A 25,066-nucleotide genomic window follows, 5' to 3' on the forward strand; every position below is an offset into this window, starting at 1 on the left:
CGTGGCCAGCCTGGGCCCGATCACCCTGGGCCTCCTGAGCGAAGCATGGGCCCTGGCCATCCTTGTCGCCGGAGCTGGAGTGGGGGACTGGCCCATGTGTACAAACAGGGGCTCGGTATTTAGGAGCAGGGAGGGGCAGGGAGCTGCCCTGAATGGCTGCCTGCTTTGGAAATTTCTATGCATTTGTAATAACAAAATTACCATAATTTGCTCGTTAACGCAGCTAGATCAGTCAAGCATTGTTCCATGGCGGGGCGGGCGGGAGGCCGCTGCCTCTCTCTGCACACCCCACACGCCCCAGCCAGCCGCCAGCCCGTTAGAGCGCTGGAAATTAGCATGCAAATGGTCCTAATTCGGTGGGCGAGCTGTCAGGCAGCGCCTCTCCGGCCTCGTCTCCATGAAGGCCCTGACAGCCCGGCGCCGGCAACGGCCCACCCTCCTCGCTGCAGCCAGGAGGGGCTCCGAGGGGCACCTCCAGACTGACAGCTTGGCGGCCTCCCTCCCTCCGTCAGCGCCGTCAGGCCTGGCGGCAGGCTCCCCGGGGAACAGGCAGGGCCTGCCACCATGCCAGCCCGAGGAGGCAGGCTGGGCTGTGGGGGAGGCTGGCCCAGGCTCGGGTCCACCAGCCCTGACTGGCCTGGGGGCTGTGGGGGCAGAGTGAGGGTGGAGGGTGGAGGGTGGGCCCTGGGTCAGGGCCTGGCTGGGGCACAGGGACCTGCCCAGCTGGTGGGTTCTGAGAGCGGCCCCCTGGGGGAGGTGCGGGGGGGGGGGGGGGGGGATGAGCAAGGTCAGGCCCTGCCCTGCCCCTTTCTTTGTCTCCCAGGCCCCCCGGTCCTCTCTGTGCCTAGGACAGCTGTGTCCTGATGGTTGGGGGAATTCCGTGGGCTGCGGTGGGGAGTTGGGGGGTGGAAGGGAAGCCGTGAGCTGTGGTCAGGTTGCCTGGGACCCCATCTCAGCAACCTGGGGCCTCTGAGGGTAGTCCCCTTCCTGTCGCCGCACCTCAGTCTCTGAGGGAGGACCAGGTGGCAGGCAGAGGCCCTGCTTTGCAGCACAAGCTGCTGTTCCTTCCATTCCCCAAAATGCTCGCCTTTCCCGGCAACCCCACTGGGTCAGTGTGGCTGCTGTCCCATTCCACAGCAGGGGAAACTGAGGCATCGCTTGTCCGAGAGACAGCACCAGGATAGAACCTAGTAGTCTCGCTGGCTCCAGAGCCCTTTGGACAGGAGGAAATGTGGGGTCCTGAGCCCCACACCATGCCTCTGCCTGGCAGTGCCTCCTACAGTGAGCTCCTGAGCTGTCCACAGGCTGCTCCCCTCCCTCCTTGTGAGCAGATGTAGCGCCAGCCAGGCCAGGCCAGGATTCAGAGTTTGGTACGAGGGAAGCAGGCTGGATCTCAGTCCCCTCTCGCCCCATCAGCTGGTTGTTCTTGTGCAGTGAGCAACCTACTCATCCTGACCTGGCCACCCTGCCACTGTTTTTTTAAGGGCATCTAACTGGGCCTTTTAAACTCCAGATAAATGGTAAAGTGAGAGACCCTGAGAAATTCAAATCCCTGACTGTATGGGGGCAGCAGGAGGCCGTGTGAGTCTTTCTGCTGTATCCTAGACCCGGCCACCACCTAGCAGAGCCTGGCACAGGGCAGATGCTCGGCCTGGGGGCCGAGAGAGAAGCAGGCGCACACGTGTGTGCAGAGGCAGCCATGCCATCAGCCTGCCCTGGGCTGCTCCTCCTTCCCCGTGCCTGCCATGAGCTGGGAGGGACTGAGAGCCCCTCGGGCCCGCTTTCAGACAGCTGCTGTTGGGAATGGCTTTTGCAGACCACAGGATCCTAGGCGCGGTGAGGACAGCGCAGGAGCACCCCATCCCCTCCCCGAGGGTATGCTGCGGGCTTTGAAATTCCCTGATGACAGGGACTCAGCCTGCCAACTTCGTTTCTAGTGGAGGAAGAGTTGCCCAGGCTCCCCCTAGTGGAGAGTCAGGGCACATCGCCCCTTTGTGTTCCTCATGTGTGTGGGTTGGGAGACCCCCTTGCCCAGTCTTTCCTCAGTTTACCCAGAGTTTCCACGCCAATACTCCCATTGCATCTTCACCACAATCCTGCAGGTGCCTTTTTGTCATGGGCTCAGTGAGGGGAAGGCTGCTGGCCCCAAAGCTGAGCAGAGGCAAGGCTAGAACCCAAGACAACTTCCCGTCCACCCAGCAGCCCAGACGTGGCCCCGCCCCATGACTGCCGTTGGCTTTGACCAGCTGGCCATCTGTTCCCAGGGCCACATGACCTGGCCCTTCCCCACCTTGTGGCATTAGGCTAAAAACAGCCAGAAGTAAGAGGTCAGTCTTTCTCTGTTTTTCAAAGTTTGAGAATCAGAGAGACAAACAATACCCCGGTTTGTTGGTTCACTCCCCGAGTACCTACAATGGCTGAGGCTGGGCCAGCCAGAGCCAGGAGCCAGGAGCTCAGTCTGCATCTCCCACCTGGGTGCCAGGCACTCCATCACTTGAGCCATCGCTGCTGCCTCCCAGGGTCTGACTCAGGAACTGGAACTGGGAATCGAACCCAGGTACTCTGATGTGGGACACGGGCATCTTAGCCAGCGTCTTCACCACCAGGCTACACACCTGCCCCGGGGCCTTTTAGTAAGCATTTGCTGGTTTCCCCACTGCCAGCCTCGTCCCCTTCAGCTTGAGTCAGGTCAAGTTCTGGGTCAGCTCAGGTCCCTCCGTTGTTCACTCACAGTAGGGACCAAAGACCTTGCAGGACCTCCTTTTCTCTCACCCCCCCCCCCTTTCTCCCTCCCTCTTCTTCTGCCCAGCTGCCACCCACCCACACTCCTGCCCTAGGGCCTTTGTACTCACTGCCCTTGGGCTAGGTATTCACGTGACAGACTCAACTTCCTTCGTCTTGATTCAAAAATAATTTTCTCAGTGAAGCCACGCCTGTTTACCTAAAGCTTGGCTCCCCCGCGCCATTCCTTACCATATCTCCAGCCCCGTGGCTCCTCCTCACATGTGCCACTCTTGCTGCCGCACACGCTGGACGCTGTACTTCCGTGGCTTGCTTCTTGTCTCTTGGCACTGCTGGAATATAGCTCTGAGAGGGAGGGGACTTCTGTCTGGTTCAGGGCTGTGTCCCTGGCGTGGGAGGCAGCAGTGAGCCAACACCACAGCGTGCCTGGGGTCCGTGCAGACACCCGCCAGGCCCCCTGGGGCTCTCCCACCTGCTTGGCCTTTGCTTCCTTGGGTGAGGCTCCCCTTCCTCGGCCCCCAAAGACATCACCCCTACCTTCTCCTCCTGCAGCTGCCTCCTGTCTGGGGGCTGGGCACAGGAACTCGGAGGAAAGCAGCTGTTAAACTGAAGGAAGATAGATGCCCACCAGCACGGCCACCCTCAGGGCCAACCCCTCCCTGTGCTCCCGGGGAAGGGCCCGCCCCTTGAGTTGGCTGAAAAGACGGGACTTCCTCGAGGCCCCTGCCTCCCTGTCCAGCTGGGGAGGGACAGTGAGGACTGTCCCGAGGGCAAACCCACACGCCCCAAGCACATGCCTTGTCGGGTGCACTGGTGGCAGCTTCCCCTCGGCCTGCCTGGGGTCCGCCCGTACAGCCCAGCCCCCGTAGAGGTCGGCAGCCCCATGTCGATGAGCCTCTGGGGGTGCCGGGAGACTACAAGTGGACAGGTGCATCTCCAGCTTTACTGCACATGGGTCATGGAGGTCATTGGCCAGGGAGCCTGGCGGGGACTCGGTGCCACGGTGCTAGCAGGCTCCTGGCTGCGGGCTGTGCTGTGTGCTCTGGGTCTCAGGGCCTCCCTACACGCTGGGACCTCAGCAGTTTGGGCAAATCCTGATGTGCGGCCCTGCCCCGTGGAAGTCATGATTAACTCCTGTGGGGGTGGGGCCTGATGGTCTGGAGGTAAAAAACACGTTTAAAAGAATTATCTGAAGGATAGAAAGACAGATTGGGCAGGGCGATCTCTCATGTGCTGGTTCTCTCCCCCAGTGTGTGAAGTAGCAGTGGGCAAGGTGGAGAACAGAGAACCCCATGCCAGTCTCCCACATGCGGGGCAAGGACCCAAGCACTTGCGCCGTCCCCACTGCCTCCCAGACCCATATTAGCAGGAAGCTGGAGTCCGGAGCCAGAGCAGGCGCTGAGCCCAGACACTCCAGTGTGGGATGTGGACATCCTCCAGGTAGCCTGGATCACCCCTCGCTGTGCCCACCCCTGCCTCGGGCAGTGCACTATGGGAGTAAGAGAAGGAGCCAGGGGCCACATCCCACTCCCAGTCAGCCTTGGGAGAGGGACCCCTTGAGGACTGCAGAGGGGGTGTGGGCACTGGAGCAGAGGAGGTTTCTGAATCCCTGAGGCCAGCTAGGGGGTGGGGGGATCGGGATCCCGGGAGCCCTTCCAGGTTGGGGGCATGGCCAGGAGAGCCCCCAGCCTCAGCTTCCATCCTGACCCTGACGGGAGAAGTGGCTCTCCAATCCCTGCCGCAGCCCCAGCCCGTCCCAGTGCCTGTCTCCGCCAGCATGCCGGTCCCCGGCCACCGGGGAGCAGGGGATTTATGTGTGTGTTGCCTGCTCCCGCAGACTGCGGGCTCTCCGTGGGCAGGGACCGTGTCTGATTCATCTCTGCCGCCCCCAGGCCCAGGCCCTGCCTGCCGGGGCCTGGAAAGGTGTGCGGAATTGAGTGCCTTCCCAGGGCGCCGAGGGGCTCAGGGCCTCTTGGCGGCCGAGCTTCCAAGCGCACAGCCAAGTGCGCACATCGCGGCCGTAATTGTGGAGGTAAATCTTGTCTGGTCTGCTCACAAACACTTGGCGAGATGCTCCATAAATATGTCAGCAGCAGCATTAAAATTTGATGGCAGGCAGTGCAGGTCGGGGACTAGCACTGGGACTTCCCAGCAAGGTGTGACACCTTCACCTCCGTCTCATTAGTCAGCGCTGGGGCATCAGGCCTCAGCACAGGCCTGGCGAGTGGGGGAGGCAGACCCCTGGCTGCTTGGAGGGACAGGCCAAGGTCAAGGGCACAGGCGAGTAAGTGAGCGTTGGGCTGGAGGAAGAGGCCCAGCCAGGCCCCCGGGGAGGGTATCTGGCTGCAGGGGCCGGGCAGGTGTTCACTTGGAGAGCTGACGACAAGGGTGGATGGTGCCCATGTGCCCATAGAAAGGCCTCCTAGAACATTTTCAGAACCTGTGGGGCTGAGCTCATCCCTTGAACGAGCAAAGGGTCGTCTGGGCCAGAGTCAGGGGGAGGAAAAGTATACCCTAGTGATGGAAAGCAATCGTGTCTGCCTCCCACCTGCCATGGCCTATTTGGGGAAACGGAGGCCAAGTTGAACCTAGAAGGGACATGCCCAAAGCCACAGAGACAGAGCGAGATCAGGGGCCCTGACTACTGGTTTCTGGCTTTCCTTACAAGCTAGAACTTTAGACATTTGTTGAAATATGAGACAAATGAGACAAACCTCTGGGAACATAGTCAAGCCCTGGTCCATCTCTTTTTCTTTCCTTCCTTTTTTTTTTTTTTTTTTTTTTGCAGCAGTCAGCCAGAGTGGGTGCTGTGTGCCAGGGATTGACTAGACGTCCAATGACCTCTGTTTCTCTAGCACTTGTTAATTTAATTCACAAAGGCCCCTGACATGCGTCAGGATTGCTTCGTCCTGTGCGTGCCGTAACAGTCAGACCGCGCCCGTGAACTCAGGCTCAGAGAGCTGGGACCTTCTCCAAGGCCACTCAGCTAAGAGGTCAGAGTGTGGCCAGGACCCACTGGCTCCAAGGCCAGGAGCTTCCCAGGCTGCCCACGGGTCAACACGGGGCAGCCTCTCCTTACCTGCGCGGGAAATCAGCGCTCACCTGTTGACAGCTATTCACAAAGACCGCTTTATGGTATGGAGCGGTCAGGGTCTGGAGTTCATCTGTCAGTGTCCGTCATGAGCAGGTGTATGTCGGAAGAGAGAGGTTGGGTCCCTGGGGCGCGCCCTGTGCCAGGACACACTGTGTCCTGCCGAAGTGGCCTCTCGTGGGAGGAGCTGGGGACTCCCTGCCGCGGACACGGCGACAGTGCACTTCCAGTCTTCCGAGTGCAGCCAGGGCTGGCAGCTGGTGGACAGGGACAGATTTCACGACCCACGAACTGGTGAGTCTTGAATGTCCTGAGGCCCAGCTGGCAGTCGCTTCCTGCAGGAAGCCTTCCTGGGGACACATCTGAGTCTACCTTGCCCTTCACTCGCACCCAGATCTCTAGTTCGGGAGCTGAGCACTGCCTTCAATATGTGGAGCTCCCTGGGGACAGAGGCCTGGGTCTGTTCTGCTGAGACCACTGGGGACCCCGCCAGAGCTCCGAGCAGAGGAGCTGCAGAGAGTGATCTACAAAAGCACAGCCGGCCACCAGCGTGCAGGAACCAAAGTCAGAAGAGACGGAATTTAAGTTTCTCCCGGCTTCCTGTGGGAGGTCAGTCTGGAGGGAATGCAGCTTTGTGTCAATCATCTGTTGCCCCGAGCAGTGCCGTGGAGGGTGCGCCGTGACCGTGCCACGCGTGAACTCTGTCCGGGCGCACACATGACACCCCAAGGAGACACATGCATCAGGTTTTCCTGGGAACACAATTTCAACCTTACTCCGACTGAGTCCCGTGGGACCTGGGGCCTGGTGGATTGAGCCATGGGATGGGGGCTTCCGGCAGCACTAGGGGCACTCGCAGGGGGCCTTCAGGCTTCCAAGGGCCAAGTGGGAGCCGAGAAAAGATGCTAAGGGAAAAACCCCAGAACTCCTCACCTTTCCAGCCCAGCTTCAGTCTGGTCCTGCTCTTTTCTGAGCTGTAACTGCCAGTAAAGTGTTTCTGCCCCTTCCATTTTGAACTATTTTACTCTTATTTTCTATTTTTAAATATTTCTACTGTTGTGCTCTTTTGGAGTGAGCCAGGCTGGGTACTGTTGTTAAGTGACGGGGCGAGGTCCCCCAGGGGAGCACCCAGGCGATGTCCCTTTTCCCCAGGGGGCCTGCAGCCAACAGCCCCCTCCTGTCTTCTGTGTGTGGTGCCGTGTTCTCTGCCTCTCTGTTCGCAGGATCGAGGACTGGCATGGGAAAAGGGAGGTCTGGGGCGGGGGGCAGGCACCTGCTCAGCCCAGGTGGCCTGAGGGCTCTGTCCTTGTCTTGGCTGGGCTCCTGGGTGTGTGGGGGGGGCGGGGGGCCACGCAGCACTGGGGCTCCTTTCCGTTGAGTTTCCAGAAGGTTCCTTCCATTCATGTTTTTGGAGTTGTGGACATCAGGCAGTGGGCAAAAAAGTCTCTTCTTTACTGTGGCCAGGCAAGTCCACTCTCTTGCCCCACAAGTAGCCGATGGGGTTGGCGCTCAGCCCTGGTCTCTGATCACCAGCTCCATGGCCCCCGCCCCCGGAGCTGCCACTCCAGCCGCGAAGTCCAAGGCACTCAGCCTCCTCGCCCCACCCCCGCCCTCTGTGTTTTTCTCTTCCCTCTGCTTCTCTGAAAGCCTCCAGGGCGGGCTTGCGCTGCTGGGGAAGAGGTTTTCCCAGGCGTGGATCGATGGCCGGCGTGCGGGGCTGTCCGGCGTGACAGGGCTGACCTTTCCCGAGCACGGGTTTCGCTCGCCGATGGGAGCCCAGGAAGGTCTTGCTGTGGAGAGAGGAGGCGTGAGGGGCCTTGGCCTGCTGAGGGGCCTGGCTGCAGGGTGGACAGGGTGCAGACCGGAGAGGGAAGGCACGGGTGGGTCGTTTATTTAAATCTCTCAGAAGACTGAGTCTAGGTGGGAGGGGACTGGCTCAGGGGGTCACTCAGGAAGTGCTTTGACAGAGCCCAGAATCCAGTTTGTGTGTCTGTGTGTGCACACATATACTTTACACTCATACACGAATACTTCAGAAAGCTTATGGAAAATGCAGTTAAACGCGAAGTTCATTTTTGGTGCCAAGAATCTGAAATCCATGCCGTTTTCTCATAGTATGCATTTTCCGTGAACTTTATGAAGAGCCCTCGTATATTATACATCCATGTACAGGCGTGCACCTGTGAATATAACGCAGTGTGTGGGGTGACAGTACGTGTATGCATGGCAGTCACGCGTGTGCGCGTGTTCAGGAAAGGCTGGCTGCGCTGCGTCCTGCACACTCGTGTCCCTGCTGTCCCCGGAGCCGCTGTGCGCCTGCAGCTCGCTCCTCCTCTGCCCGGCTTGAATCCTTGAGACCTAGAACTTGGCCGGGAAGTCACTTTGAAAGACTTTCCGTATGGTAATCGCCGCAGGCCAAGGTCTCAAGCAGAGGCAGGAGCCGCAGCTGCCGCTGGGGTCGGCCCCCAGCGAGGGCGGCAAATCCCCGTCATCTGGCAGGTGTCGCTTTGGGTTAATTAAGAGCTATACTGAGCCGTTTACCTGTCACTTCCCAGAGTTTGAGGGGACTTGGACTTCTCTCCACCTCGCAGCTCTTGGCGTAGGGGAAGTGGAGGAGACCCGAGACTCTGGGCTGGCCCTGTGCATGGGACCTCCAGGGCCGCTGTCTGTGTGTCCTTGTGAGCGTCGTATTTCACTCAGAACATTCTGGTTCCTCCATTGGCTTTTTTTTTTTTTTGGACAGGCAGAGTTAGAGAAAGAAAAAGGTCTTCCTTTTCCATTGGTTCACCCCCTAAATGGCCGCTACGGACGGCACTGCACTGATCTGAAGCCAGGAGCCAGGTGCTTCCTCCTGGTCTCCCATGCAGGTGCAGGGCCCAAGCACCTGGGCCATCCTCCACTGCCTTCCTGGGCCACAGCAGAGAGCTGGCCTGGAAGAGCAGCAACCAGGACAGTATCCGGCGCCCCAACCAGGACTAGAACCTGGGGTGCCAGCACTGCAGGCGGAGGATTAGCCAAGTGAGCTGTGGCGCTGGCCCCTCTGTTGGCTTTTATCCACATTTTGGTGACGGTGCTGTTGGGGGAAACCCACTCCTCATCCTAAGTATCTCGGGCCCCTGCTGTCTTCTGGGTCTTTGAACAGAGAACACTTGCTCTCTCACTTTGCTCTGTTTAGTGGCACTGGGGAGCTTCCAGGCCTGCAGCTGTGTGTTCATGGGGGGACTACTCACCCAGATCCCCAGGTGGCCCAGTCTGGGCATGAGAGAACCTTCTTTGTGATGTTCTGTGGTTCGGGGGCAGGGGCGGGGTTTGGGTCACACAGCAACACACATTTGTCAACAGGCAGCAAGAGTAGAGTCAAGTGGGGCCAGTGCTGTGGTGTAGCAAGCTAAGCCTCCACCTGGGACACTGGCATCCCATATGGGTGCTGGTTCAAGTCCCGGCTGCTCCACTTCCAGTCCAGCTCCCTGCTAATGCACCTGGGAAAGCAGTGGAGAATGGCCTAAGAGCTTGGGCCCTGCCACCTGCCTTGGAGACCTGGATGAGGCTCCTGGCTTTGCCCTGGCCCAGCCTCGGCCATTGCAACCATTTGGGGAGTAAACCAGTGGATGGAACATCTCTCTCTCTCTCCCTCCCCCTCCCTCCCTCTCCCTTTGTGTGTGTGTGTGTGTATGTGTGTCCCTCTCTGTTCTCCTCTCTCTGTAATTCTGCCTTTCAAATAAATCTTTAAAAAAAGTACTGTCAAGATTTGTGCATTTCGAGTAGATTTTACGTCCGAAGAGAAAACATGGGAACACGTAATGAACTGTGGTTAGTGACGTGCGTGCCAGGTCCTTGGGGGAAGCGCACTGATGGTATCAGTGAGGGGAATGAAAGGCCACACTAGGGACGGAGAGACATAGCCAGCTCCACGGCGCACAGTGCTGCAGGAGGCGCCAGGTCCCTGGCTGCCTGCTTGAAGTTCTGCCTACTTTGCTGTGTGTTTAGAGGTTGGGAAAGGTTGTGACAGGGCGGGAAATCCCTCTCCCCTGCTGACCCCACCGACCCCGCCCAGTGAGATGTCCCTTGGGATGCTGGAAGCCTGTTTCCTGGGGCTGGGGGGGGTGGTTGAGGGAAATGATCTGTGGAGCCCCCCAGCCCTAATGTCCTGTGAGTAAGAGTGAGGTTTGTGTGCAGAGGGCAGTGGCCAGCTCTGTTTCCGCCAGTGCAGGGAAGGGCGGGTTACCCAGGGCTGGGGGGTATGAAGGCAGTGATTGCCAGCCCTCAGGTGCCCGGGGAGGCCGTCTGGCTGTGAGATGCTCAGGGCCGGGCTTACCACAAGGATGGCTCGCCACACCCTGGGAGACGCCCCAGGAATGCAGGGCTCTCACTCTCATTTTCCTGTCCCCCACGGGTCCCAGTACTAAAGCCGCCAGCAGCGTGCTCACCTCTGTGGGACCCCAGGAACCTCTCCTAGCCTCAGTTTCCCAACCTGTGCCACGTGCGCTGAGCCATCAGGGCGCTTCCTGCTCCGACACGTGTGTGTCTGTGTTTCTTTCTCTCCCTAGCTTTCCTCTGCACACTGCTCCAGGACAGAAGGGTGGAGGGGGTGGAACCAGGGTCAGAGGGCTCTGCTGGAGGCACTGCTCCTGAGTTTGGTTGTTTTTTTTTTTGTTGTTGTTGTTGTTTGTTTGTTTTGGTTTTTTTGTTTGTTTGTTTTTTCTAGCATCAGGGAGGAGAAGATACCAAATCGTCTCCACATGGGGGCTGGGAAAGATCTGTGCTAACAGTGAACAAGCGTAAGCTCCTCCGGTTTCCAGATGAGGAAGCTGAGGTTAGGGGTCATCTGTCCACCTCTGTGTGACTGCGCAAAGGCTGTTTTTGGGAGCTCTGGGCCGGAGTGGAGGAGGGGCATCCCCGGGTGTGACTGCGCAGGAGCCCGTGTTCTCGGTCCTGTGTGCCCCAGAAAGCCCGTGGGCCGTGTGCCAGTCCTCGGCTCCTGTGGTTGCCTCCTCTGGCCACACCGCCCCTCGCCGCATTCAGCCTATGGTGACTTGGCTGGCATCTCCCTGGGTCCAGGAACCGAGCCCAGACGGATGGCGCCTAGTGGACTGCTCCAGAGCCCTCCCCGGGCTTGTGGCCCCTGCCAGGCTCCACGGACTCTGTGCTCCCTCCTGCTCCTTGGCCTCATCTTTCCATCGCAGCTCAGCCTCCTGCTCTGACTTCTATGCAGGGAGCAAACCACAGCCCAGCGAGCCAAGGCGCTGGGACTGTGTGCAGGCTCCACTGGGTGTGTGGACGATGGTAGCATGGGCCACTTACCATGGGACTGCTGACACCCCTTCTTAACATCCTTCCACACCCCTACTGCCCCGCACCGTGGGCCGCCTGCATCTTTCTCCTCTCCCCTCCACACACACACAGCTCAATCCCTTCCATCTTACTGGGCACAGCACTACAACTCCCTCCACCCCAACCTAACCCTAACCCAGGCTTCCTCTGTGGCATGGCCGAGAACCCCGGGGAGAGCTGTAAAATGACTCTCGGGGCCCGATTCACCCTTTAGGGGCGGTGCTTTCCTCTCCCCGTCTCCTGACTTCCCCAAGCTTTGTTCTTCCATGATCTCATGTACCTCCCACTCATCCTATAATGTGGGTGCCTTGCCAGGTCCATGTTCAAGAGGAGGGGACCCTGCCCTGTGAGGTGCGGCTTCTTGCCCAGGCCACACGGCCAGTGAGGAGAGGGGCTGCCTGCAGCGTGTGTGCTCTGCTCTGCCCCAGGACTGCCTGTGCCGGGCACCTGCTGTCGCCCTCACAGGACCACAAAGTGTGGACTCCGGGCCTGGCCTCAGAAGGCCCTGGGTCCAGCCTTGTTTTCTCCTTGGGCCTGCTCACTCCCAAGGGGCTGAGGATGGAGAGGATCACGGCAAGTGTTTGGCTGTTGAAGAGCCCGTAGGGGTTCACGTCTGCCCAGCTCCACTGAGTGCCATGCCAGGAGCTGTCCCTGAGGAAGGCCCCAGGTGGAGGTCTCACCGCCCGCTGAGTGACAGTCGCCTCAGCATGAGCCGGCACCCTGGTCAAGCCTCATGGGAGATTCCTGTTACTAGGAGGGGACTCCAAAAAGTTAATGAAAAATGCGTATTATGAAAGCACGGTGCCTGGATTTCAAAGTGTTTTGCACCAAAAGAAACTTACCTGGGGCAGGTGCTCAGCCCTCCACCCCCTATCAGAATGCCTGGATCTGATGCCAGGCACTGGCTCCTGACTGCAGCTCCCTGCTCCTGCAGACCCTGGGAGGCACTGGGTTCCCGCCACCCACATACGGAGACCTCGTTGAGTTTCTACCTTCTGGCTTCAGCTCAACCTAGCCCTGGCCGTGACAGGCATTTGGGGAGTAAACCAATGGGTGGTTGTGGTTTCTCCCTCCTTCCCCTCCTCCCTCCCACTCCCCCTCAAAAAAAAAAAGAAAACAAAATTATCTTTCATTTTCCAAGAACTTTTTGAAGTGCCCGTGAACACAGAGCAGAGGCCTCCCAGTTTGAGAAGGCAGTGTTTTTGAGTGATGCTGACTCATGGACCAGTTCATAGAAGGCCGGGGGCCACTGGCATCCCCTGTGCTGGGTGCACAGCAAAGGTGCCCATTGTGTGCTCTTGGTCTTGGGCCTGCTGTCTGCACCTTGGAGCCTCCAGCTAAAGCCAGAACCAGGGGCTCTCCTGGCCTGCAAACGCTGTCCCTGCACTTGAGGGACATCACTTTGTGCCTGTGGACATCACGGCTACATGGCCCCAGGCTCTGTCCTCTTACTTGTGTCGTGGCAGTAGCCACCTGGGAGGAGGCCGTGGCCCCAGGCGTGCCTCCGTAGCCTGTCCTCGGGCCGGTGGTGCTCCTGGTCTGAAGTCTTCCCTGGTCCTGGTTGTGGGGAAGAAAACCCCAGCATTCCTGCCCCCAGCAGCCGTGCTCTGTGGCTGCCTCTGCTGGGACCCTCTGGAGGGCCTGGCCAGCCGTACCCCCAGGCCTCTGCTGGTGGCCAGATTGCCTGCCTCCTGTGCCATCAGAGTCCTGCCGTCCTCCAAGGCCGGGCCCTCACGCTTCCCTGCAGCCCAGAAGGCACCTCGGGGTGCTGTCCCCAGGCCTTCCCTGGGCTGGACCAGTGTCACTTTTGGAAGCGGTTCTTGTGAGGTCCCGGTGTGTGCTCCCCACAGGAGATGATGTGATGCATTCAAGCAAGGGACAAGGACTGCACCCCCCACACCCAGGGGAGCTCAGGCCTCCCCCGCTAGGAGCCCCCTGCTTGCTGAGCGCAGTCAGGCTCCACAGACAAGAGGGGCCTTTAGACCTTGCTTGGCCCGATCTGCCTTTCACAGATGGGGAGGCAGAGGCCCAGGGCAGGAAGGGGGCGTCACACAGGCAGGAGAGTGCTGGGCTGGAAGACACGGCCTTGATTCACCTCCTGGCCCAGCAAACTCCACCCCCTTCCCGAGACTGTTTTCTCACGTGTGAAATGTAGATAGTTGTTCCATCCTGGGGGCCCCACAGGGTTGCCAGGGGGATGAATGGGATTCTGGAGGCCCAGCAGGCCTTGGTGACCGGTGCGGGGTCATTGCTGCCATGCGGACACCTGCTCAGTGTTCACCATGTGCCAGGCACCGTGTCAGTTTGAGTGGTCTCCACACCCACCGCACGGCCTGGGCCGCAGCCTGTTCATGTCCTGCTTTACTAAGGAGCCAGTGGAGGCACAGAGGCTGAACGACCTGTTGGAGGTTACAGAACTAAGAAGAGGCAGGTCCAGGGTTTGAACCCATGAAGTCTGGCTCCAGAGCCCTGATACCTTGCCTCTGTGCCAAACTGACTGCGGCCCTTGGGGTCCAGTGGTAGCATGTGGGCTTGAGCCTGGGTGGTCTGCTAACTGCCTAGCCAGCTTTGCAGCCTGGCAGGGCCAGGTCTACAGGCAGGTAGTTTCCTTGGTGATGGAGGACCTGGCCTCCCCCATGTCTCATGCAGTGAGGGCTCCCTACCCTCGGCCAGCTTCCTGTGTAACACTTATAATCACATGGCTGCACCAAGGCCCTAGATCAACCTCTTGCCCCACATATGCCAAGTTCTCCTTACCCAGAGTGCATCACTCTCACAGGACAAGGTCTCCTGCAGAGGGTGCCCACCACACCACGACACTTAGCACACTGGGTGCCTGCTGGGTACATTTCCTCCACCAACAGGCAGGGTGGAGTGGTGGGCAATGAAGTCAGAGAAATCAGTTTGAGTCCTGGCGCGTAGCAGGTGCTCAGTACCCCTGGCAGTGGGTGCTAACGCCAGCGCCACCTGCATTAGAAAAGTCGGCTCTGGAAGCAGGTCCTGGTTGACTTAGGAGTTGCCCACCCGCCTTATTTATTTATTTATTTATTTTTGACAGAGTGGACAGTGAGAGAGAGACAGAGAGAAAGGTCTTCCTTTAGTGTTGGTTCACCCTCCAATGGCTGCTGCGGCCAGCGGGCTGCAGCCAGTGCACCGTGCTGATCCGAAGCCAGGAGCCAGGTGCTTCTGGTCTCCCATGCAGGTGCAGGGCCAAAGCACTTGGGCCATCCTCCTCTGCACTCTCGGGCCACAGCAGAGAGCTGGCCTGGAAGAGGAGCAACCGGGACAGAATCTGGCACTCCGACTGGGACTAGAACCTGGGGTGCCAGTGCCACAAGGCAGAGGATTAGCCTATTGAGCCGCAGTGCTGCCCAGTTGCCCTCCTTTCATTCAGCAAGTAGTTCCCTGTGCCTGCCGGTGCCCGGCCCCTGTGCTGGAGGTCGGGGGAGAGATGTGAGCTCACAGCCCCCAGGTGCTTGTACCTTAGTGGGAGAGGCAGACAACGAATGAGCCGAGCCTGGAAACGGGGAGGCTGGGCTGTGTGATCCATTCTTCAGAAGGAAAGGAAAGTAGGAGCGAGGGAAGCGGTGGAAGGGGTCTCCTGGTAGAACGCGACAGTCAGGGAAGGGCTCCCAGAGCAGCTGGTGTGAGCGAGAGCCTGGTGGACAGCCATGGGAGGGCGTTGTGGTACGGGGCGGCCAGGGCGCGTCACTGTCTGCTGAGCACTGGGCGTTAAGCTGGTGGGTGGAGGTGACATTGGGGCACAGAGAGGAACCAGGCGCTCCCACACCACAGGGTAGGGCAAATGTGGTGCTGTGGGACAATGCAGGATGGAGGGCTTCACGGAGGAAGGGGTGTCTGAGTAACTGTCATTGGTGCTGTAAGCCTAGAGGGTGGGGGCAGGGTTGGGAATGGTGGGCGGCACTGACTCAGGTCTGCTGTCCAGGGGAGGCAGGAGCCACTGGCCTCCGGGACCCAGTGCCAGCTGGGGCATGGGAGACATGTTACACAGTTGTCTGGCTACTTTCCTCCAGCCACGTGGACCCAAGGCTTGCACTCTTAGGGGCTGGAGAGCAACCAGGGAGGCTTCCTGGAAGAGGCAGCCTTGGTGCTGGGCCTGGCAGCAATAGCAAAGCTGCTACGAGGAGCTGCAGAGCTGGCTTCTGCCCCGGGGCCCAGCCCAGCGCTGTCAGGAAGTGCGTCTGATGGGGCGGCCCACAGCGCCCACGGCCCACACAGGAGGGCGGCCGCCCCACTCTCCAGGCTGCTCTGTCTCTCGGCCGCCCCCGCCCTGCCCCGGAGGAGGCGTGTGGCGCTGATGGATATGCCGAGGCTGGGCTGCGGGCCGCACTGTCACCAGTGCTCTCCCTCCATACGCCAGAGCCTGACACCCTGACCACTGAGGCATAAAAAACAGAGAATTGCAAGGCTCAGCCTGTCAGGCTGGGAGTGGCCCCCAGAGAGGCCCGAGGAGGAGCAGCACGCGTGCGTGTGTGTGTGTGTGTGCGCGTGCTTCTGGCTATCTGGAGGCGGGAGGAGGCTGGCAGGAGCAGGTCCGGCTTCATTGTTCCTGCCCCGCCCAGGCCCCACCTCTGGGCTTCAGCGCAGCCGGAAAGAGCATCACCCTGGTGCTAGGTTCTGGTTGCCTCCCTCCTGGGAGCACCCTGGAGGCGCTTTCGAAGCCTGCTGGGGGGACTCGGGCCGCAGGTGGCCTTGTGGGGCTGTGTAAGGCGGGGAGGGCTCACGTGCTGTGGGCGCCTGGGCAGCCAGCCCTCCATGCATTGCCCCCGGGCCTCTGTGTGCATACCCTCAGCCAGCCGCTGGGCACCCAGCCAGGATCCAGGGCCCAAGCCTGGCCTCGGGCACTCCCAGCCCTGCGGTGGTGCCGTGGGGGATGGGCAGCAAGGGTCGAAAGGACAGGATGCTTACACTCCCCTCTGTCCTGGCTGGTGCTGAACCGGCCCTGCTGGGGCTGCAGGGAGTGCCCAGGAGGTGCCCAAGGCCAGCAGCAGCGCCCCGTGAGTGGCCAGGCCACAGCGAGGGACTCTCGGGGCCCAGCAGGCCCCCCACGGCCCATGCACCTTCATTTCCACTGAGTGCCATCCTCCTCCTCCAGGAAGAGTGCCTGGGTGTACGTCTCCTCTCCCTGCCTGGAGCAGGCATTGCCGGGTTGACAGTGCAGAGGGCGAGACCAGAGCTGAGGTCCCTTTGGCTTCTCTGGCCAGAGCCCCTCAGGTGTGGCCAGGGAGCGGAAGTCAGGACTGAGAACCAGGTGGTCGGGGGCCTTGGACTTGGCAGTGTGTAGCAAGGCCATTTTATGAGAGAACCTGAGCCTCAGTCTTCTCACTTGTAAAATGGGCCAGTACCTCAGGGGACACTGAGGGCATGGGAGTTCTGTGACCCACGTGTGATATGAAGGGGTTCAGGGGAAATATACAGTGCTGATGGCGGCCACCCTCTTGGTAAGGGCATGGGCACGACCTGCCTTTATAGGTGCCTGCAGCTCACGGAAGAGGAGAGAGCTACCACACCCCGGCTGGCGGCGCCCAGGGCCTTTTCAGAACTTGCTGACATTCGGTTTCTGTTTCTCTCCCCCACCCCCAACTGCAGGGAGTGAGTTTTCCGGGAGTCCCTACAGCCACCCTCAGTATTCCTCATACAATGACTCCTGGAGGTTCCCCAATCCAGGGCTGCTCGGTGAGTACTGGCAGAGAGGCGCCACGGGGCCCCTGGGCTGTCGGCTGCCTGCCCAGACCTTCTCCCCGGGCTGGGCCCCTCAACATCCTAAGGTCTGGTCTCTGAGGTGGGGTGGGGCATGGGGGTCCCGGGGGGCCTGAGGGCAGTGAGCATGCTCTAGCCCCATCTCACCCCTGGATGTTTTGTGGATCAAGGACAGCAGCACAGAAGGGGAACAAAAAGCAGAAAGAGCGTTGGGAGCAAAAGGGGAGGGGAGGGACAGCACCTGTCCATGAGTGTGTGGTGTTGCCTAAAAATCGTCCTGTATTCAGGTGAGAGCTCTGTAAGAGGCAGAAGAGATGCCAACTTGGATGGATTGGTAGTGGCTGCCTGGAGAACTTGTGTTGATAAGAACTCCAAGGCTCTGTGGTTGATCAATAATGTCTGCATGGACACCACCAGGACCAGCTTAGTGGGGAACTGGCTGTTCTGAGGCCTGCCAAGGATGCCACTCAGAGTTCGACTGGTCCCCAGCCTGTACCCAAGCCTTGAACTGACAGGCTGTCCCTGACTGGTGCCAATGCTGTCTGCATGTCAGCACCCCAGAGGCCAAGCAGGACTAACTCAGCCCTCACAGGGTCAGGAAGAGCCTTTGGGTTTGTTGAAAAACACTCACATGAAACCAGCTGATGAGAGCCAGGTGGGGCTGAAAATTCTGGAACATGAAGCAGGGGCCCTGGGCTCATAGATGGCACTCACCCAGGGGGTGGAGCCAGCCCATCAGCCTGCGGGCAGCACCACCAATTCCTCCCCTGGCAATCGGTTAAGAATTTTGCACTTGGAGCAGTGGAAGGTCAGACGCGGAAGGGCCCTGTGAGACCACCAGGTTTGCCTGTCCAGCTTAACAAGGCCTCCTTAAGTGAGAGCCTGTTAATTCCCTGGATCCTTAATTATTTTAGGACTGAGAAACAGACTTCTTCAGAAATGCAATATCTTGGCATCTTCAAACTCAGGGTGCCAAGCCCCAGGGCTTCAGAGGAGGCCGGGAAGTCTCCGCCTCGGCCCCGTCCCAGTCCTGGCGTGGCGATTAGGACATACGCATGTTATGGACACCGCCTTGCTCGCTGCCGTGATGCCCTGCACCTGGGACCCGGGCTGCCCAGAGCAGTTCGCTGTGTTGTGCATAACTTGTGGGTGAGATCAGGAACGATGCCAATTAGTGCTGCAGGCCCCTGTGTGCGGGAGACGGTGAGCATCCCACACAACCGGTGGGCGCTCGTTATCTGTAGTCTCCCAGAGGGCCCAAATCTGCCGATTGACCTCCTCTCAGACTCCTGGTTTGGGCTTTGATCAGAATCATTTCTAAGTATTGAACCGGGGTCTCTGCGAACCTGATGTTTTTCCTTCAGCTGACTCTGAGTTGGCCCAGCTGTCAGGTCAGGAGGCAGGGGCCAGCCCGGTCAGCTCTATCCCAGCCAGTGTCTTCCCACAGGGATGGGGCAAGGGGAGGGCTCTTGAGGCCTGAGCCTGGGGTCCCTTGCTGGCAAAAGGCCTCGGGCAGGGCCCTGGTGCCAGTGCTGCTGGGAGATACACAGGGGATGTGGCAGTAGGGAGGCGGGGGTGGCAGCCTGCAGGAATGCTTCCTCCCGGTGGGCATGTGGCCCCCAGGAGGCCATGGGGCTGCCGTGTACATGGCAGCGTAGTGCCCCAGGGTGTCGTGGGGTGGGGGGTGGGGCTGAAGTCCAGCCTGGGCTGTGCTGCAGGACAGCAGTGGCCTTCATCTACTCCCCTGGGGGATTCAAGAGGCAGAGCGCTGGGAGGACATTGCGCGGGAGTCCTTTGGAGATGAGGCACCTCGGACGCCAGGCGGGGCGGCATTCAGGGCTCCCCTTGTGTGGAGCTGGAGTGTGGGCCGCCAGGCGCCCAGGGGGACAGGGCGGGGGTGCTAGATGGCGCCCCAGGCTTTGCTGCCCAGGCTGGAAGGGCATCCAGTTCACACCCGCACCTGGGCTGTGTGCCTCGCACGGAGACGACGCAGGCCGCGTCCCAGGGCCTGGAGGGCTGGGGCGGACACAGTGTGGAGAGGAGGAAGAGGACTCAAAGCTCCGTTCCAGTAAAGAGCACTGGCTAACTGCCCCCAGCACTGGGCACAACCCTTGGCGTGGGCTACCTCGTTTTATCCTCTTGTGGAGCCCGTGGTGTCACTTCTCTGGTGTACAGATGAGGAAAGTGAAGCCCAGAGAGGTTCGTTAATTCAAGTGGCAAAGCCAGATCCGGACCTCAGGTCTGCCTGGCCCCAGAGCCAGGGTGTGGTGTGGTGCGGTGCTCTTCCCTCCATCCCGAGCTGGTCTCCGCAAAGCCGGGGCTGCTGCTGAGAAAGGCTCCTGGCTGTTTTGAAAGACAGGTTACCCTAGGTGTGTGCGTCTGTCAGACTTTAAGCTGCAAACAACAGAATCCACTCTGGCTGATTTTAGCAGAAAACAGACTTATTAATGGAGTCTAGGGGCTCCCAGAATCTTCAGGAGGCACAGGCCCCACAGCCTGGAACAGCGCCCAGCCACATCCCCAGCGCCACCCTAGCAGTGCCGCCAGCCAGCGCCCTCACTGCAGCTCCCCCAACCCCCCCAGGCCTCGGATGCTGCCCTGCCACCTTCCAAGTGCAGGCCTGTCACCCTCCCAGTGGGTGGAGCCCTGCAGCCTCTGCGTCCCTTTCTCCCTGCCCAGTTGGGGTCACGTGCAGAACCTTAGCAGAAAAGGGAAACCGGGAGGACACATTCCCATGGCTCCCGCTGCCCGGCTCTGCGATCTGGGAACTCTCAGAGGCCCTCAACCAGTTGGGGCCTCAGTCGCCCCCGGCATCCCCCGAGATCTGCCGGAGCCTCCAGGGAGCAGGGACGCAGCCCAGCATAGCCTTGCATGGAGCTGCAGGCCGGTTCACGCCCATCAGCCTGCCCGTGCCCACAGCACCCTCAGGGCCCTAGTGGGGAGCGTCCTTCGGGGATTCAGTCTAGGGGCACCCAGCCTGCTCAGTTCTGCTCTCGGGGGAGGGTGCAGGGCTGCACAGACCTGCCCTGGAGCTCCTGCAGATCAGCAGGGCCAGTGGGCACACCCGCCGTCGCTGCCAGCACCCTGGCCAGCCTGGCTCAAGCCCCCTCCACAGAAGCACAGTCAGAGCGGGGGTCAGCAGAGCCCATGAGTGAAGACAAGGGCTCGCTGCACGCCACCAGCCAGTGAACTGCACCCAGGACCGCTGGGAGAAAATCGATCAGGACTGGAATGGGAGCCGGGTCAGAGAGGCAGCTGGCAGAATGACTATGTCAAGAAGTTAGGGGATGGTCATGTGAATTAGAGAGGAGGAAGGACACGTTTATTCCAGGTGGACGTCTAGCGGGCCCCGGAAGACAGTGCTTTGTGAAGCGAGGTTTCCAGTTCTCTCTGTAAATGCAAACTCTCACGCTGAACCTGCCCAGTGGTCTGGCGTTGGGAGGGGCATGAGTGGCTCCGGGGTGGAGGCAGCCAGGATCCTCTAGGGAACCTGTTGGGGTTCCCTTGTGGGGGCAGCCCCTGTGGTTGCCCTGGCCCACCTGCAGGCAGGACCTGGGGCTGGCACCATTGATGCCCACCGGCGGCTCTCCTGAAGCCGTCCCCAGCCCACCCAACAGAGAGCAGAGGAAAGGTGTCCCAGAGGTAGGGCTCTGGCCCGGGAGGCAACACAGGAGGCAGCCAGGACCCCATCACAGTGAATACGAGAACTCGGGCGTGGGGTGGGAACTGGTGCCTTGTGGGATGGCCAGACGTTGCACCCGCCACTGCTGCAGCGGCCTTCCTGGGCGCTGGGGGAGGCCATTTGTGAACCTGCTGACCTGGGCTGAGTTTGGAGGGGATCGCTTCCCGATAGGCGTTACAGACCAGCTGTGTGGCCTTGGGCAAGTTCCTTAACCTCTTCGTGCCTTTTTCTTTATTTGTGAAACCAGGGGACTCATAGTTGCTACCTGATGGGCTGGGGTGGACAGTGAAAGAACTAAAGTTTGCAGAGTGCTTTCCTCCTCCTCTCGTGGTGCCCTCACAGGAGCACCCCTGTGGCCCCCCACGGGCAAGTGGTCTGCTACCTGCGGTCAGGTTCACGCGGCCCTGTGGGGCGTGTGGGTGGTGAGGACAGCCGGGGATCAGAGGAGGGCAGCCCGGAGCGGGTGAAGGGGCGGGAGGACGGAGGTGGGGAGACAGTGGACAGCAGGCCCTGGACCCCGTCACAGCGGCCTCTCTTGTTCCTCCAGGCTCCCCATACTATTACAGCGCTGCTGCCCGAGGAGCCGCCCCACCCGCAGCCGCCACCGCCTATGACCGTCACTGACCCGCGGAGCCCGGCGGGCGCCGAGCACTTCCGTCACATATCATTGAGGGCCAGAGCCTCCTAGCCCCCACCCAAGACAACCAGAGGGGCCCAACAAGACCGTCCCCCCACAGCAACCTTCTCGCCACGACTCCCTCCCTCCCCTGCCCCTGCCAGGGACTCCCAGGTTCCCTGGCAGGGACAGTGGGACTCTGGGACACTTGTCTGTTTCCATGAGCTTCTCCCAGTGGTGACTGAGTCTCTGCAAACCAACAGACTATTCTAGGGACAGCTGCAGCCCAGCCCCTCCCCTGCCGTTGACCGTCTGTCCATCTGTCCCGCGGCCTGGACAGACAGCAGAGCTTGCTGTTGCCACCTCGCCGGCCCCCAGGTACACACCTTCCTGCTCTGCTGCGGCCTCACCCGTTACCCATCCTGCACTGCGGACACCTCTGCCTTGGCTGCCCCGGTCAGAGACTGCCTTGGCCCAGCTCAGGGCTCGGCCTCCTGCTCAACTCTCCTTCCCTACACCCTGACTCGGAGTCTCCTGGGCTGGTTGTACCGCAGGCCTCCCCTGAGAGTCATCTCCCAGGGGTGATGCCCTGGCTTCTGCCTCCTTCCCCCGGGGCCAGGCAGTGCGAGCCACTCCTTTCCAGAACAGAGGACTCGAAGAGCCTGTCTGGGAGCATCCTTGGCTGCTGACCTAGAGCCAGGTGGCATCGAGTGCTGGTGGCAGGGGGATTTGGAATGTCAGGGCTGGACGGGACACGGGAGATCACTGCTCTGGGCTGTGGCACTGGGGGTGGAGGTGACGGAGGCGCTCCTGACGCCCGGAGAGCCAATGAACCAAACTGAAGTGCGCCCAGGCTCAGATCACTTCGGATATCACCGTGGACACATCACCCACCCTCCAGGACCCCAGCGAGTGGCTTCCGGCCCAGCAGCACAGACTGTGGTCAACAAGGAGGACTTTTCCTGTGCCGAGGGCCACAAGAACCTACCACCGTCAGCCAGAACTTCTGAGCTTGGCCTGTGGCTGGGTGCAGAGGTGCGGCAGTGGGAGCCAATGCCTTGTTTCGCACAGTGTGTGCCCAACCGTTGATCCAAGGAGCGGTGACGTGCAGGGTCACGGCTGAGCATGGGGTGGGGTGGCCAGAGGAAGCCCTCCCTGGGGGGAAGGGCAGGGCGAGCAGGGAGGATGGGTGTGAGACGGGGAGCAGAGGTACTCGGTGCCACCATGTCTTCTCTGGGGGACTCCACTCCTTGCCATCTCTCTTGCTAACTTGGAACAGCTCACCGCAGCGTCCCTGCAAAGCTGGGCTGGAGCGCAGCAGCGGCAGCAGGCTGGCTCTTCCCCTGTGGCAGTGTCCCCAGTGTCTGCCTGTCACTAGGTGGACAGAGAGGTGCGGCGGAGACGGCACAGCCTGGGAGGCCTGGCCTCACCTCTGCTTCGCCGTGGGGCCTCAGAGCCCCCTTCACCTCTCTGAGCCTCGGCTGCCTAGGGATAGCAGTCCCCTGACCGCTCCCTCCATCTCATCTTTCCTCCCAGAGAGCTGAAGCTGTGACACGGCTCCTAGGCGACTGTGGGGGTGGGGCCGAGTCCTCTAGTACCTGGACCAAGTGGGGAGCGACATTCAGAGGCTTGGGAAGAACCAGAAGGGTCTTGGCAACGACCTACTCTGGCTCCCCTCGGGGGGAAACTGAGGCTCAGCCGGAGGAAGCCTGGGCCGTGCGGGGGACCAAGCACGCCTCCTCTGGCCAGCACCATGTGTTTTGTCCATCAGCATCCTCACAGGGTGGTGGGGCACAGGCTGAACAAGATGGGGTTCCCAAGCAGGGACTGGCGGGGTGGGCTGGGACTCGGGCCCCCCCGCCCTTGGCGCAGGCTGAGCTCCTCCATCACCCCAACCCTGGGAGAAAAGTTCACCATGAGAGCCACAGGAGGTGGCCGCCAGCAGCTGTGGGGCCTCAAGCTCACAGAAGGCACACCTACCCCCTGGAACCTGCTAGGCAAGGAGAGGAGGTAGCTGAGACCACGCCCACCTGCAGGAGCCAGGAGACCTGGGTGAGGTGGGAGAAGATACACTCCCTGGCTCCTCCCTTTGGCAGGAAGTGGCGGGCTTGGGGGTCTTCAGTAAGAGCCTTTCGGGCCTCGGCCCCTCCGCTGGGCCCTGTGTGATGTTCACCCACATCTCTGGATCTGGGGTCCTCCTGTTGATTTCAGGCTGGTGGGAAGTCAGCCCTCCCCACCCCCTGGCAGCAGCCTATGCTGCACGCCCTCCCTCCTTACAAAGCCCACCTGGCCCCACCGCGGCCTCCTCTCCCTGTTTCCTCCTGGCCTCCCTCACCCGAGGCCTTGCTGGTCCTCAGGTGGAATTGGTGATTAGCAGACAAGCACTCGGTGCCCAGGCTGCCAAGCAGAAGCACAAGCGCACAGGATGCACACAGATCTTCTCTCTCCCACACACCTGCTCGCACCAGCGGGGGCTTGGGAAGGAGGGCTCCACAAGACGCCAGCCGCCGAGTAGATGCCAGAGAATGAATTCAGGATGGGACACAGCAGCCCGGGGCTTCACCAGCATCGCCGCAGGAGGCCTGGGGCGTTCACTGCCCCCCCGGGCCTTCAGCCCGTGTTCCAGCTCTGACTTTTGGAAAAAGGACATTGTGGATTTTGTGAACATTTTTCATACCATTCATCCAGCTCCATCTAGGAAATCTGGTGACATATCAAACCCAGCGCCCCGTTCCCAAGTGCCCTAGTTAGGAGCAGCGCTTTCATAACTGACATCGTACGGTGCTTTGCGACCCCCAGCCACTCGGTGGGGCAAAGGTCACATCCACTTTCTGGATGAGGAAGCTAAGCTTTGGGGCTCACATGGGAAGACAGAGGGGAAGTGAGTTAGCAGATCTCCGGGCCCCCTTCTCTCGCCAGAGTTTGGGGGTGTATGGCTCAAAGATGCTCACCCACCAGGCCCGCAGTGAGGAAAGACCAGGAGCTGGAGGCAGGGCCGGGGTTGGTGGCTTTGTAGCCCCAGTGTGAGTCCCAGTAACGCCGACAGCGGCCGCGTCTTTGCGCAGGTTCACAGCAGCTTTTCCGAGGCTTCATCCAGACTTCTCTGTTCCAGTCTGAGGCTCAGCGGGGATTGGAGCCTGTCCAGGGCCACTCCACGACCTGCAGCAGGGCGTGGACGTGGGCTTCCTCAGACTTCCAAGGACCAGGCTCAAGAGCTCACTTTTTTTCACTTTGCCCACTTAGGAAGAGACCCCAGCCTGGCTGTGACCAAATGCAGGAGTGGCCTCGCCAGGGCCATCAGGTGCCAGGAGGCCTGGCAACCACAATCTGAAGAACCCTGCACCAACTGCTTCCTGGGCCAGTTGGGTGGCAGAACCTCACACCACCAGACAGGGCACGTGGCCACGTGGTGTGGTGGAGCCGAGGCACCCAGGAGGGCGCTTGCTGCACTGCGTAACATTCAAATGTGGAAATGTTTAAAGCACTGGTAGCCAGAGCTGACCCATTGTCTGCCAGCTTGTCACCTCCAGTCTCTGTCCAATGCCCCGTTGCTGCTTCACACCCCCCGTTATTCTGCATTGCAGGTCAGGAGGAGGTGGAGGTGCAGATGGGCTTCAGGGTGTGGCACAACCAGGCCAACCCTGGGCTCTGCCACCTCCCCAGGCCCCAGCCAAGCTCTTGTATACTGTGAGAACTCTGAAGCCGGGGGCCAGTGGTGGGAACCTGGAAACTGCTGGGGGCCTTTCCTGGATAGGGGACAAGCTTTGGACGAGGCTACAGGACATGAGGGAGAAAGCCCTCTATGAGAAGCAGACCCCAGACTGCCTGCACTGCCTTTAGCAGCCACCCCCGGCCTCCAGATGGCATTTCAGCTGTAACTTAG

The 25,066-nt window shown here is 60.4% G+C and overlaps 1 protein-coding gene across 1 annotated transcript in view; it reads left to right on the forward strand.

Moving 5' to 3' along the window:
* PAX5 (paired box 5) overlaps positions 1–21,191 on the forward strand; it is a 181,566-nt gene extending 160,375 nt beyond the window's left edge. Inside the window, exons 9-10 of the mRNA XM_062206963.1 lie at positions 16,775–16,861; positions 21,115–21,191. Coding sequence (XP_062062947.1) covers positions 16,775–16,861; positions 21,115–21,191 — 164 coding nt within the window. The remainder of the gene's footprint in view (positions 1–16,774; positions 16,862–21,114) is intronic.
* Positions 21,192–25,066: the final 3,875 nt, after the last annotated feature.

This window comes from Lepus europaeus, chromosome 12, assembly GCF_033115175.1.
Source record: "Lepus europaeus isolate LE1 chromosome 12, mLepTim1.pri, whole genome shotgun sequence".
In the NCBI taxonomy this organism is placed as follows: domain Eukaryota; kingdom Metazoa; phylum Chordata; class Mammalia; order Lagomorpha; family Leporidae; genus Lepus; species Lepus europaeus.